General features: G+C 40.5%; 1 protein-coding gene across 6 annotated transcripts in view; it reads left to right on the top strand.

The window, feature by feature from the left end:
• The window catches only part of ADCY10 (adenylate cyclase 10), a 90151-nt gene extending 78195 nt beyond the window's left edge, over positions 1 to 11956 (top strand). For all 6 annotated transcript variants that reach the window (XR_012418922.1, XM_065531682.2, XM_065531669.2 and 3 more), the window contains 3 exons: positions 2391 to 2586; positions 10072 to 10260; positions 11195 to 11956. Coding sequence is in view for 5 of the 6 variants with exons in the window: in XM_065531682.2 (XP_065387754.1) it covers positions 2391 to 2586; positions 10072 to 10260; positions 11195 to 11356 (547 nt within the window). In the remaining variant the exon portion in view is untranslated. The remainder of the gene's footprint in view (positions 1 to 2390; positions 2587 to 10071; positions 10261 to 11194) is intronic.
• The last annotated feature ends 3300 nt before the right edge of the window (positions 11957 to 15256 follow it).

The raw sequence follows: 15256 nt of genomic DNA, 5'->3' as shown, positions 1-15256 counted from the left end.
CTTCTTTCTGAGACAGTCTTGCTATGTCACCCAGGTTGGAGTGCTGTGGTGCAGTCACGGATCACTGCAGCCTCACCTTCCCAGGCTCAAGTGATCCAAACGCTTCCTGAGTAGCTGGAGCTGCAGGCACATCCACCACACCTGGCTAATTTTAATTTTTTGTAGAGATGGGATTTCGTGATGTTGCCCAGGCTGGTCTCCAACTCTTGGGCTCAGGTGATCCGTCTACCTCAGCCTCCCCAAATGCTGGGATTACAGGCATGGGCCACTGCACCTGGCCAGAAATCCCCTCTTATAAAATTAATGGGAGGCTGGGCGCAGTGGCTCACGCCTGTAACCACAGCACTTTGGGAGGCCGAGGCAGGTGGATCACCTGAGGTCGGGAGTTCAAGACTGGCCTGACCAACATGGAGAAACCTCGTCTCTACTAAAAATACAAAATTAGCTGGGCCTGGTGGCACATGCCTATAATCCCAGCTACTAGGGAGGCTGAGGCAGGAGAATTGCTTGAACCTGGGAGGCGGAGGTTGCGGTGAGCCGAGATCGTGCCATTGCACTCCAGCCTGGGCAACAAGAGTGAAACTCCACCTCAGAAAAAAAAAGAAAAAAAAAAAATTAATGGGGAAAAATTAAAATCCAAAAATTAATTACTCTTGCCAATTAAAGTTCAAAATCTAATAACTTACCAATGTGAGTTAAAGGTTAAGAAATCTAAAGTCCAAAAATCATCCAAATTTATTTTTCTTGTCTGTCTCAGCAGGAGAGTTTCTTTTTTCTTTTTTTTTTTTTTTATTATACTTTAAGTTCTAGGGTACATGTGCACAACGTGCAGGTTTCTTACATATGTATACATGTGCCATGCTGGTGTGCTGCACCCATTAACTCGTCATTTACATTAGGTATATCTCCTAATGCTATCCCTCCCCCCTCCCCACAATAGGCCCTGGTGTGTGATGTTCCCCTTCCTGTGTCCAAGTGATCTTGTTGTTCAATTCCCACCTATGAGTGAGAACATGTGGTGTTTGGTTTTCTCTTCTTGCAATAGTTTGCTGAGAATGATGGTTTCCAGCTGCATCCATGTCCCTACAAAGGACACGAACTCATCCTTTTTTATGGCTGCATAGTATTCCATGGTGTATATGTGCCACATTTTCTTAATCCAGTCTGTCACTGATGGACATTTGGGTTGATTCCAAGTCTTTGCTATTGTGAATAGTGCCGCAATAAACATACATGTGCATATGTCTTTATAGCAGCATGATTTATAATCCTTTGGGTATATACCCAGTAATGGGATGGCTGGGTCAAATGGTATTTCTAGTTTTAGATTCATGAGGAATCGCCACACTGTCTTCCACAATGGTTGAACTAGTTTACAGTCCCACCAACAGTGTAAAAGTGTACCTATTTCTCCACATCCTCTCCAGCACCTGTTGTTTCCTGATTTTTTTAATGATTGCCATTCTAACTGGTGTGAGGTGGTATCTCATTGTGGTTTTGATTTTCAGCAGGAGAGTTTTTTAAACAGCTGTGTCCTAGGCCAATGCTGCTCAGACTTTAGTGGGCATAAAAATCACCTGGAGAGCTTGTTAACTCAGAGATGCCACACCCCCAGAGCCTGTCTGATTCAGTAGACCTGGACTGAACCAGAGAACCTGCATTAATGAAAACCCAGGTGATACTGATGATGCCAGTCTGTGGACCACATTTTGAGCAGTACTGGCCTAAATCATTTCTCTTTGGTATTGCAACAATTTCTTCAAGCCCCAGAATCTACAGCTCTAAGTGTCTGATCTCCCTCACTTTTTATTTGAAAAAGCCAAAGTGGCTGGGCATGGTGGCTCAGCCTGTAATCCCAGCACTTTGGGAGGCTAAGGTGGGTGGATCACCTGAGGTCAGGTGTTCAAGACCAGCCTAGCCAACATGGTGAAACCCCGTCTCTACTTAAAATACAAAAAATTAGCTGGGCGTGGTGGTACGCACCTGTAATCCCAGCTACTCGGGAGGCTGAGGCAGGAGAATCGATTGAACCCAGGAGGTAGAGGTTGCAGTGAGCCGAGATCCTGCCATTGCACTCCAGACTGGGGGACAAGAGCAAGACTTTGTCTCAAAACAAAACAAAACCAAAGCCAAACAGTTCAATGGTGGCTAATATTACCTGGGTGTTTCCAAGGATTCTATTCATCTCAAGTCATCAAAAAAATCTGATTTCCTTACTCTGTATCAGATAATTTCCTGCTTTTTTAGGGAGAGTGAAGCAGGGGTAGGCAGGAGACTACACACTTCCAGAGACCCAGGTAAAGGAAGCTGCACATCCAGAGAGCCATTTCAGAAAGCCAGCCTATTCCATGGGTGATACTGATTTTTCTTATTCTTTTGTGGTAATGCAGGTATGCCAGACTTCAGGAATGGGACAACTTTTACATATTTTCCAATAGAGCTAAAAATCTTTTGCCAAGAAGAACCATGACACCTATTTATTATGACGGAATATCTAGGTACATGGAGGGGCAAATTCTTCACCTTCAAAAACAAATCAAAGAACAGTCAGACAATGCCCAAGCCAGTGGGGAGGAGCTACTCAAGGTGAGGCCTATTCTCCAGCTTCCAGTATAAAATACACCTTAAATGGATCTCTATCTACTTCCTGTGCTAATTATTTTCTCATTATAGAATTCATATGTTTATAAAAATAGAAGTTTTTGAAGGCACTTCCCCAAAGAAAGAAAATATAAATTGCAAATAACCTTACTACTTAAAGTACTTTTTGTATATTGAGATCCCACTTGTCAAGTATTTTTCTGTGTGTGTGCATGCACATTTCTCTATTTTGTAATTTGCTATTAAATATATTATGAATAATTTCCTGTCATTAAATTATTTTTCACATCACGATTTAAAAGGAAGCATGGTATTTTATCTTACAGATATACGATTGCATGACCTAATTATTCTTGGATAGAACTTTTCTGTATGATTTTATTGCTATTGCTATGATAAAGCATCCTGGTAGACAAATCATTCCACACAATTTTAACAATTCAAATATGTATTAAGCATATTAATACAAGAGTGCTGGGGTGCAAGAGTGAGCAAATTAAATACTCCAAGAGTTTACAGCCTGACATGGGCAAGCCCCCTAAGAGAATAAAGGGCTAAATCTCTGGTGTTGGGTTGACGTGTTTGCCTTGTTCTTGTAAACACGGAGCACCGGTGTATTAGTTTTCTATTGCTCTGTCACTCATTACCACAAATTAACAGCTTAAAACAACACCCACTTCTTGACAGAGCCTCACTCTGTTACCCAGGCTGGAGTACAGTGGCGCAATCTCGACTCACTGCAACCTCTGCCTCCCGGGTTTCTCGTATCTCAGCCCCCCAAGTAGCTGGGATTACAGGCACGTGCCACCATGCCTGGCTAATTTTTGTATTTTTAGTAGAGATGGGGTTTCACCATGTTAGCCAGGCTGGTCTTGAACTCTTGACCTCAAGTGATCCACCCACCTCAGCCTTCCAAAGTGCTGGGATTACAGTGAGCCACCATGCCAGGCCCAAAACAACACCCACTTCTTAACTTACAGTTTGGGGGGTCTGAAGCCTGGGTGGTCTGGTCCAGGATCTCTGCTTAGGAGATGTATTTACATAGGCAGACATAATTGAATAATTGAACACATTGTTGCTGTTGTTATTTTGAACAAACTGTCATCTGTTAGAATAAGAAAAGGAAAATTTTTATTTTACCTCCACTTCCTCTTTCTTCAATGCTTGCTTTCTTTATGTAGATCTAAGTTTCTGAACTATATATTTTCCTTCTCTCTAAAGAATTTCTTTAACATTTCTTGCAAGTCAGGGCTATTAGCAACAACTTCCTTCAATTTCAGTTTGAGAAGTCTTCATTTTGTCCTCAATTTTGAAGGATAATTTCACTGGGTAAAGAATTCTAGGGATTTTTTTCCTGTCAACAGGTCATGGCACTGTCTTCTTGCTCGCATGGTTTCTGAGGAAAAGTGAAAGGCAATTCTTCTTTTGTTGTTGTTGTTGTTCATCTATAGAAGTCCCTTGGGCTTCTTTAAAAATTGTTTTTCTCTTTTTTTCTGAAATGGAGTCACTCTGTCACCCAGGCTGGAGTGCAGTGGCGTGATCTTGAGTCACTGCAACCTCCACCTCCTGGGTTCAGGCAATTCTATTCTCCTGCCACAGTCTCCTGAGCAGCTGGGATTACAGGCGCCTGCCAACAGGCCTGACTAATTTTTGTATTTTTAGTAGAGACAGGGTTTTACCATGTTGACCAGTCTGGTCTTGAACTCCTGACTTCAAGTGACCTGCCCACCTCCACCTCCCAAAGTGCTGGGATTACAGGTGTGAGCCACCCTGCCCAACCTAAAATTTTTTGTTTATCTTTGATTTTCTGTAGTTTACAAATTATATGCCTATGTGTTGGGGTTTTGGGGCATATGTCCTACATGGTGTTCTGCGAGCTTCCTGGATCTCTGGTTTGGTGTTTGACCTTAATTTGGAAAACATTTCAGTCTTTCTTGTTTCAAATATTTCTGATGTGTCCTTTCTTTCTTCTCCTTCTGATATTTCTATTATGCATCTAGTATACTGTTTGTACTTATCCCACAATCCTTGGATATTCTGTTATGGTTTTTCTTTTCTAGTCTTTGTTCTCTTAGCTTTTCAGTTTTGTGGATTTCCATTGATATCCCCTTGAACTCAGATTCTTTCCTCAGCTGGGTCATGTCTACTAATAAGCCTATCAAAGGCATTCTTCATTTCTCTTACAGTGTTTTTGAACTCTAGCATTTATTTTTTGTTCTTTCTTAGGATTTCCATCTCTCTGCTTATATAGCTCTTACATGCTCTCTACTTTATTCATTAGAGCTTTTAGCATATTAATCATAGTTATTTTAAATTCCCAGTCTGATCATTTCAACATCCCTGTCATGTCTGGTTCTGACTTGTGTTTTCAAACTGTGTTTTTGCCTTTTAGTATGCCTTGTAATTTTTCTTGATAGCCAGATATGATGTACCAGGTAAAAAGACTTTGTCTAAATAGGTCTTTAGTAATGTGATGGTAAGGTGTGAGGAGAGGGAAAGCATTCTACAGTCCTATGATTAGGTCTGAGTGTTTTAGTGAGCCTGTTCCTCTGGACTAAGAACTTCACAAATGCTTTTCAGTCCCTTTTTCCTTAAGTGGGACATAATGGCTAGAGCTGGGTTTAGTTGGGTATTCCTCTTCCCCAAGATCAGTTAGGCTCTAATAAAACTCCTAACCAGAGGTTAGGCTCTGGTTACAGAGTTTCTCCTGAGGGCAAACCTTGTTAAGAAGAACAGAGTACTCTGGCGTGTTTCAAAATGGTTCCTTTTCCTCTTCCTCTGCTGAAAGAATGAGGGATTTTTTTTCCTCCAATATTTACTGAGAGATCCTGGCTGAGCTTCTGGAGGTAAAACACACAAAACTGTGGGGGCTCACCTGAAGGTGTTTGGGGTTTTTTTGGTCTAATTTTTGTTGTTGTTGTTGTTGTTGTTGTTGGACACAGAGTCTCACTCTGTTGCCCCGGCTGGAGTGCAATGGCGAGATCTCGGCTCACTGCAAACTCCGTCTCCCAGGTTCAAGTGATTCTCGTGTCTCAGCCTCCTGAATAGCTGGGATTAGAGGCACCCGCCATCATGCCTGGCTAATTTTTGTATTTTTGTAGAGATGGGGTTTTACCATGTTGGCCAGGCTGGTCCTGAACTCCTGACCTCAGGTGATCTGACGACCTTGGCCTCCCTAAGTGCTGGGATTATAGGTGTGAGCTATCATGCCTGGCCTAATTTTTTTTTATTGTGATCCAAATACACATAGCATAAAACTTAACATCTTAATCATGTTTAAGTATGCAGTTCAGTGGTATTAAATACATTTATAATGTTGTGTATCCATGTCTGCCCTCCATCTCCATAACTCTCTTCATCTTGTAAAATAGAAACTCTATACCCATTAAGTGTATGTTTGTTAGATTTAGTTGGTTTATTGTGTTGTCTAAGTCCTCTATGTCTTATCTTTTGTATAATTGTTCTATCCATTACTATTAGTGAAGTCTCCAACTACTATTACAGAACTGTTTATTTCTACCTTCAATTTTGTCAGTTTTTGCTTCATATATACTGATCTTATTATTAGATGCATAAATGTTTGTAATTGTTATATTTTTATTTTAAAAATATAATTATAAAACATACATTTTTTGTAATTGTTATATATATTTTGCTGTATTTAAATTTTTATTAATATATAATATTCTTTGTCTCTTGTAAGTTTCTTTCTGATTTAAAGTTTATTTTGTCTGACAGTAGTATAGCCACCCTTATCCTCTTTGGGTTACTATTTGTATAAAGTATCTTTTTCTATCTTCTCACTCTCCATCTATTTGTACAAGTCTTGGGATCTAAAGTGAGTCTCTTTTAGTATATAATTAGGTCATGTTTTTAAAAAATCCATTCTGCCAACTTGCTTTTTTTTGTTGTTGTTGAGAGTTTAATTCAATTACATTTAAAGTAATTACTTGATAAAGAGGGACTTGTGTGTATCATTTTGCTATTTGTTTTCAATATGCCTTACAGCTTTTTCATTCCTCATTTCCTGAACTAGTCTTATTTTGCATTTAATTTTTCATAGTGAAACATTTAAGTTCTTTCCCTATTTTCTTTTGTATATATTCTATAGCTATTTTCCTTATGGTTACCATGAGGATTACATTTAGCATCCTAAAGTTAACTTCAGTAATGCCCAAAGAACTCCACTCCTTTAGTAGTTTCCCACCCCTTTCAGTTGTTGATGTCACAGAATTACATTCCCAAAACATAAATGAATAATTATTTTAAATGATTAGTCTCTTCAATTATGTAGAAAACAAAATGTGGAGTTACAACCCAAAGTTACAATAATACTAGCTTTTGGGCTACTAAATTTTTTTTTTTTTTTTTTTTTTTTTTTGAGACAGAGTCTTGCTCTGTCGCCCAGGTTGGGGTGCAGTGGCCGGATCTCAGCTCACTGCAAGCTCCGCCTCCCGGGTTTAGACCATTCTCCTGCCTCAGCCTCCCGAGTAGCTGGGACTACAGGCGCCCGCCACCTCGCCCAGCTAGTTTTTTGTATTTTTTAGTAGAGACGGGGTTTCACCGTGTTAGCCAGGATGGTCTCGATCTCCTGACCTCGTGATCCGCCCGTCTCGGCCTCCCAAAGTGCTGGGATTACAGGCTTGAGCCACTGCGCCCGGCCTTGGGCTACTAAATTTTAAAAACGTATTAATCTCTTAAAAATGTAGAAAACAAAACAAGTTACAAACTATTATTACAATAACACTTAATTGTCCATGTATTTACCTTTGTTGAGATCTTTATTTCTTCTTAGAGCTTTGACTGTCCTTTCATTTTACCCTACAGGGCTCCTTTAGGCATTTCTCTTTTTTCTTTCTTTTCTTTTTTTTTTCTTTCTTTTTTTTAAGGCATGGGCATTTTTTGGAAGAAAGTCCTGGTGGTAATTAACTTTGTTTTTGATTGTCTGGGAATGTCTTAATTTCTCCCTTATCTTTGAAGGACACTTTTGCTGAATAGAAGACTCTTGGTTGACAGGGTTTTCTCTTTTAACATTTTGAATGTATTGGCTCACTGCCTTCTGACCTCTAAATTTTCTGATGAGAAGTCTGCTGGTGATCTTATTGAAGATGTATGTGATTAGTTGCTTCTCTCACTGCTTTCAAGTTTCGTGTCTTTCACTTTTCAAAAGTGATTATATTTGTCTCAGTGTGTATCTCTTTGAGTTCATCTTACCTGGAGTTTGTTGAACTTCTTGGATGTTTATATTCATGTCTTTTACCAAATTTGGAAAGTTTTCAACCATTATTTCTTCAAATATTCTTTCTAGTCCTTTCTCTCTCTCTCTTCTTCTTCAGGGATGTCCACAATGCGTTTATTGGTTCACTTCTTGGTGTTCCACAGGTCCCTTAGGCTCTGCTAACTTTTCTTCAATCTTTTTTCTTTCTGTTCCTCAGACTCAATAATTTCCATTGTCATGTCTTCAAGTTTGCTGCCTGTTTAACCCTGCCTTTGAATCCCTCTAGTGGTTTTTTTTTTTTTTTTTTTTTTTTACTTATTGCACTTTTTACCTCCAGAATTTCTTTTTGGTATACTTTTAGGTTTTCTGTCACTTTACTGATATTTCCATTATTTTCATACATCAATTACTTGACTTTATCCACATTTTCCTTTAGTTCTTTGATTATCTTTAGAGTTGTTTAAAAATCTTTGTGTGGGATATCTGCCATTAGTTCTTTTTCAGGGACAGTTTCTCTTGATATTGTTTTCCCTCTTGCAATGAGCCATGCTTTCCTGTTTCTTGGTATGCCTTTTTGTTATTGCTGTTGAAAACTAGACCTTTGAATCTAATAATATGATAGCTCTGGATATCAAATTCTCCCTCTTCCCGAGTTTTCTGGGTTTTGTTGTTGTTTTTGTTTTTTATTGTTGTAGGCTGTCTCTATGCCAAGGATCAGCCTGAGGTGCAAACTTAAGGCCTTCCCAGATCTTTTCTGAGCCTGTGCCTTTCCCTAGGCATGCACAGTCACTTTCTAATTTTCCTTTTATAGGCAGTTGCTTTTGAACGTCCTAGTATTTAAGGTCTAGCTGTCAAGGTGGTGGAGGGTGGGTGGAGAGAAAAAGTTGGGGGAGGAAAGGGCAATAGCCCTTTAAATCCCCTGGAAGTCACTTCAACTGGAGTGGGAGGGGCTTGCAATGATGGGGAGAGGTGCAACAATGACTGCCTACCTCTTCCATCAGAAGCAGCCATCGGTGATCAGAGCACAGATTCCTGATATCTCAGACAGGGTCCTTTGTGCCCACCCTTGTTACCACAAGTTGTGTGCAGGTTCTTCAGGAGCATGTGCACAACTGTCTGCCACAGGTTTTGAGGCTGGGGGACAGGGAGCTGTTCTAAGAGCTGAAACTGAAATTAATCTCAGTTTACCATCCAAGCCTTCCTCTGGCATTTACAAGCCTTCAGTAGACTCCGGAGTTCTAAAATAGTTACATTCTGACAGATTCTGCCAGTGTAATGATAGTCTAGGTGGGGCTACAGATAGTTGGTACTTCCTACTCTGCCGTCTTTCCAGAATCCTCTTCTCCCAAGAGTTTTTAACTCCTAGACCAGTCCACTCTGAGTTTCTAGCAATTCATCAATTACAGTTCAGGTTTTCCTAGCCTGGCACTGGTTCCCACAGTGGTTTCCACTGGTGAGTCTCCATCTGTTTGTCTCTCCAGTCTTAGGGGCAGCAGTTTGCCCCATGTTCTCACTTCTCTTATGGATCCAAGAATAGTTGTTGATCTTCCAGTCTGTTCAGCTTTATTTATTTATTTATTTTTGAGATGGAGTCTCGCTCTGTCACAAGGCTGGAGTTCAGTGGCGCAATCTTGGCTCACTGCAACTTCTGCCTCCCTGGTTCAAGCAATTCTCCTGCCTCAGCCTCCTGAATAGCTGGGACCACAGTCACACACCACTACGCCCACCTAATTTTTATATTTTTAGTAGAGACAGGGTTTCACCATGTTGACCAGGATGGTCTCTATCTCTTGACCTTCTGATCTGCCCACCTCGGCCTCCCAAAGTGCTAGCATTGCAGGCGTGAGCCACTGTGCCTGGCCTGTTCAGCTTTTTACTTGTTTCTAGGACCAAGTGGTTATTTACAAGCTCCCTACATGCAAAAATGGCCAATTTTTGTTCCTAATTTTTCAACAATTAACTTGTACTGCCTGAATAATTATAATAATCAAAATAATTTTTAAAAAAGTAATTGTAGAGAAGTAATGATTGGATCTTTCAGGTCAATTCCTGATCTCAGTGGACCATGGGGGCTACTCCACCAGACATTTATTATCTTATCTCCAATACCTACTGTGTATGTCTCTATAATGTATTTTCTCACTTGATCGCTTAAATCCTTGAAATGTTCCCAAATCATCTGTGAAGGAAATAACTTATAGTCAAGGACCCCTGTTTGATTCTAATATACTGTTGTGGGTTTTTTCCTTTAGAACTTGGAGAATCTGGTGGCTCAAAATACCACTGGCCCTGTCTTTTGCCCAAGGCTCTACCACCTGATGGCTTACATCTGTATATTGATGGGAGATGGGCAGAAATGTGGCGTCTTCCTGAACACAGCCTTGCGACTCTCTGAAACACAGGGGAATATGCTGGAGAAATGCTGGCTGAACATGAGCAAAGTATGTATCATCAGCTAGCAAACTGGGGTGGGAGATGCTCACCCACATGAAGAAGCCCGGAAGCCCACTGCCTGGTTAGGTTTCCCCAGGCCTGGAAGGTCTTAGTCTATCCAGGCTGCTGTAACAAAATATCTTAGACTGGGTCGTTGATAAACAATGGAAATTTACTGCTCAGTTTTGGAAGCTGGAAGTCCAAGATCAAGGCTCTGGAGATTCTCTGTCTGGTGAGGTTCCATTCCTCACAGATGGTGCCTTTTGCTGTGTCCTCACATGTCAGAAGGATGGAAAAGGAAAATTTGCTCCCTCCAGCCCTTTTATAAGGGTGCGAATTCTATCCATGAGGGCAGAGCCCTCATGACCTAATTACCTCCCCAAGGCCCAACTCTTAATATCATTACCTTGGGGGTTAATTTTCAACATATGAATTTCAGGGGATGCCAACATTCAGACCATAGCAGTCACAATAGGCCTTTCTGGATTCTTACCAGAAAGAGTGACATGTCCATATTTTAGGTTTGTGAGCTTCCTCTTCACCTTTAAGTTCTCATGGTCTCTCTCCCTCATCCAAATCCCCCTTAGCATGCCTTTCTCTGCCCTTCTTTGTGGCCACTTTCCACTTTGTGTTACATCTGTCTGCATGTCTTTCCTCTCCTTCAGAATGTGAACTCTTTGACAACAAAAACCACACTTAGTGCCTAGCACAGAGCCTTATACTCAGTTTTGTTGAATAAGTGAATGAATGTATGAGTATACGTGTTTATTTAAAGAGGGCTGTGTCAGTATCCTAGTTTGGACAGCAAGATTCATTTTTTTCTATGGGTTCACATGGTTTTGAAAGCTCAAAGATATTTTGCCTTGTTTGATATTGCACTAACCTTGACTACGAAAGTCAAGAAACACTAATGATTTCTTTGTTCTGTTTCTTTCCTCTCAGGAATGGTGGTACTCAACCTCTGAGTTAAAAGAAGAACAATGGTTTCAGACGATCTTGAGTCTCCCATCATGGGAAAAAATTGTAGCAGGCAGGGTAAACATTCAGGATCTTCAAAAAAACAAATTCCAGATGAGAGCTAATACCGTGGACAATCATTTCTAACATGTCAAAGAAAAAAGATTTTAGTAAGCACTATGTCCTTGCGATTATCTATTATTGACCTTTCTCCGTGGCTGGCCCGCTCCAGGTTCCTACATAATCTCTTCTGTTACAGACACAGAACCAGACATGTTGATTTCTTCTCTTTCTGGAGGGTCTAAAAGGGTCAGGAGTGTCATGGTTTACTTCCTCCTAATGTTACAAAAAATTGCTTTTACCATTCATGTTGTTTTAGCTTGACCTGTTTATTTCAGCCCATGCAAAACTGTATCATATTAGAAATTATTAATCTCAAGATGGTATGACATCATGTGTTACAAAAGACATGTTTCTAGTTAGTATATTAACTGAAAATACTTATTTTTAAATGTCCAATTGTTAAGTCTTTTGGAGGTAGCACAATATTACAAATAGCAAACATTTGTCATGGTCTACAAAGACAGAATTAGAAAAGATACATGTTTGTAGGGCCTGACTGCAGCTTCCAAAGCCAGGGGGATGTCTTAGCCCCTCTAACCACATGCATCAAATATCAAATAAAATTTTAATATCAGATAAATGTTTAATATAAAATAAAGATCAAGTTTTAAACATTAAAATATTAATAATTTTTACATGGGTATATTTTACATATTTAGAGTTTGCATTTTTTTATATTTAAGAAATAACAAATTCATTCTTCATCATTTCCCAGATGCAAAAGCAAGGCTGGGCATTTTTTCTCCTAATCACATAACTGAGTTCCACAAAGGAGGTTGGACAGAACCAGATGATACCACGAGGTTAGCCACAGAGGCGTGGTGGCCTGGTTGGAGCGAAGAGCTCCAACCTAAGAAATCGGAACATTATGTTCTAACATGAGCTCTGCCATAAGCACAGTTTATTCCTGCCTGATACATATATCCTGCCTGATCCACATAACCTCCCTATGTTAGTGCACATTTGTGAATATTGAATAAGATAGTGAAGGTTAAAAAGTGTTGAAAATTATAATGTGCCATACAAATAAAAACAAACTAATATTAGATGACTGATTTTAAAATAAACACATCAAATACTGAACTTCGATTAAGTATTGTCCCCTTCAAAGCTGTCATCCTGGAAGTTGCATGCTCGCCCCATGCTGCAATATAGTAATCCCTTGCTTTCTACTTGCCTTATTTTGTACTTTATTCATTCTCTCACTTATTCACCCCACTACCATTTTCCAACTCATTACTGTATACTAATCCCTGATTAAGTGCTGGAGATTAAGATATAAAAACATGAAGGACACAATTCTTGACCTCAGCAGGCTCACATGTCCAATAGAAAAAACAGATGCACATGTAAACCTCACTGAGCCCATTCTACTGTAAGATAATAGAGCTGTGTTCAAATTCTGCATGGTGGAAGGAGAGACACATACAAAACCTGGACATCTTGAAGACTCAGCTGAACAGCTCTGAGTTCAGATTCATTTCGATTACATTGTCATAATAAGCTAATGCCTTAATCATAACAAATCCTTACATTTGTGCAACTCTTTATAGATACAGAGAGTTCTGGGACCTGCTCTTATCTTCTCCCTGCAAACCCTGAACAGTGAGAATGGCAGATGCTTTGGCTTGGCTGAGATCATCTGGCCAGTAAGTGGCTGAACTGGAGCCTAAATCCAGAAATTGTGTGCCCTTGTCCAGGCATATTCAAGTCCACTTTTTCTGGCTCTCTGTCTGTGCTTCTGCAAGCCATCAGGAAACAGTGTTTTCTGTCTTAAAAATTGCTCTGACCATCTAAAGATTCAAGTTCCCTTTAGCTTCCAACAAATGGACCTAGTTCTACTCTTTGGAATCATACAGAATCAATTTAAGTCTGTTCCTCACTGACCCCTTCAAACCCTTGAACATACCTCTCATGGTTCTCTTGAGCCTTCTGCAAGCTAAATACCTCTGGTTCCTTCCGCTTCTCCTAACATCTCCTTGTTTTCGGTTCCCTCAGTATCCTGGTCACTTGTCTCTGAATAGATTCAAATTTATCTCTATTTCTCTTATATATGAGCTATAGAATGGTCAATCTGGAATAGGAGAGGACTCTTACTTCTTTTGTTCTACCTAGAAGAGTCCTATGAAAACCACCCATGTGCCTTCACTTTAGCCATTTTTGGAGTCACTGTGGACATACTCCAATTATCTGGAAGATAATCCCAAGTTGGCTACTTACTTTCTGTGCCTTAGTTTCCTCATCTATAAGTGGAAATAATAGTAGTATGTACTGCATGGAGTTTTGTGGGGTTCTTTTTTTTGAGAATTACATGAAAAACACTGCCTAGAGCTGGGCGCAGTGGCTCACAACTATAATTTCAGCACTTCGGGAGGCTGAGGCAGGTGGATTGCTTGAGCTCAGGAGTTCAAGGCTGGCCTGGGCAACACGATGAAACTCTATCTCTACCAAAAAAAAAAGCAAAAGGTTAACTGGGTGTGGTGGCACACACCTATAGTCCCAGCTACTCGGGAGGTGGAGGTGGGAGGATTGCTTGAACCTGGGAGACAGAGGTTGCAGTGAGCAGAGATCATGCCAGTGCTCTCCAGCCTGGGCAACAGACAGAGTGAGACTGTCCCAAAAAACAATTTTTTAAAAAATTTTACAAAAACCGCTGCCTAGTATACAGAAGGAGATCAATAAGCATTAGCCTTTAATACTGTCACATGTATTCTAACAAGTTCTCCCCATCCTGTACTCAGACAGTTTGGTTTTTTTTTACTTTAAAGAGAACAGACGGTGCAGACAGGAAACAAAGAAGCACACTGTGGTCTGCTATTAGCCAGTGAGAGAGAAGTAAACTAAAACATGTGTCTAAATGCTGATGGGCAAAGGAAGGTAGGCCTTTGAGCACTCTCTCTGGATGGTGGCCTTTATCTTTAGCCTATGCCTTCCTTATTGGGTTATACTTGTTCCTTCTCTTTAAATATCCTGCACCCTGTGTTAGGCCTTCCTGGTGGTAACTGCAGGCAGTGATCATGATGGAGTCAAGCCATCTCCTTCGAGCTTAGCATCCTCTGGTTGCCACTCTGCATTGCTTGAACATAGACTCAGGGGACAGTACTCTGGGGTTCTGTCCCAACCACCTTAGTCTGGTTCATACTCAGCTGCCCCACCGCTGACAAAAGCACGAGTCTCACCCCTGTGCCCTTTGTGAACTGCAGGCAAGTATTCACGTTTTCTGTAACTCAACACCTCCAGGCTTCCCTGTGATTTTGATTCTATAGGTAGATAGTGCTAACGAGTGTGAGGATTTCTGAAACTAATAGTTCATCTCCCAACTTACTGAAAAACTAAAGCATACCACACACCTATGAGAATGGCCAAAATCTAAAACACCAAATGCTGGCAAGAGCGTGGAGTGAGGGGAACTCTCACTCGTTGCTGGGGGGAATGTGAAGTGGTGCAGCCATTTTGCAAGACAGTTTTACAGTTTCTTACAAAACCAGACATATTCTTACCATACAATTCAGCAATTGTGCTTTTTGGTATGTACCCAAATGAACTGAAAACTTATATCCATACAAAACCCTGCACATGGATGTTTATAGCAACTTTGTAATTACCCAAACTTGGAAGCCACCTCAGTAAGTGAATGGATAAACTGTGGTAAATCTGGAATGTTATTCAGTACTAAAAAGAAATTAGCTATCAAGCCATGAAAAAACAGGGAAGAACCTTAAATGCACGCTACTGAGTGAAAGGAGCCAGTCTGAAAAGGCTACATGCTCTCTGGTTCCAACTATGTGACCTTCTGGAAAAGGCAAAACTATGGAGACAGTGGTTGCCAGTGGGGTGGGAGGAGGAGAGATGAACAGGAGGAATCTAGGGGAGTCCTAGGGCAGTGAAACTATTCTGTACATTACTCTGAAGGGGGATTCACAT

Source organism: Macaca fascicularis, chromosome 1, assembly GCF_037993035.2.
Source record: "Macaca fascicularis isolate 582-1 chromosome 1, T2T-MFA8v1.1".
Taxonomy (NCBI): Eukaryota; Metazoa; Chordata; class Mammalia; order Primates; family Cercopithecidae; genus Macaca; species Macaca fascicularis.
The sequence above is the reverse complement of the archived record's forward strand: the minus strand, read 5'-3'. Positions and strand labels throughout refer to the sequence as shown.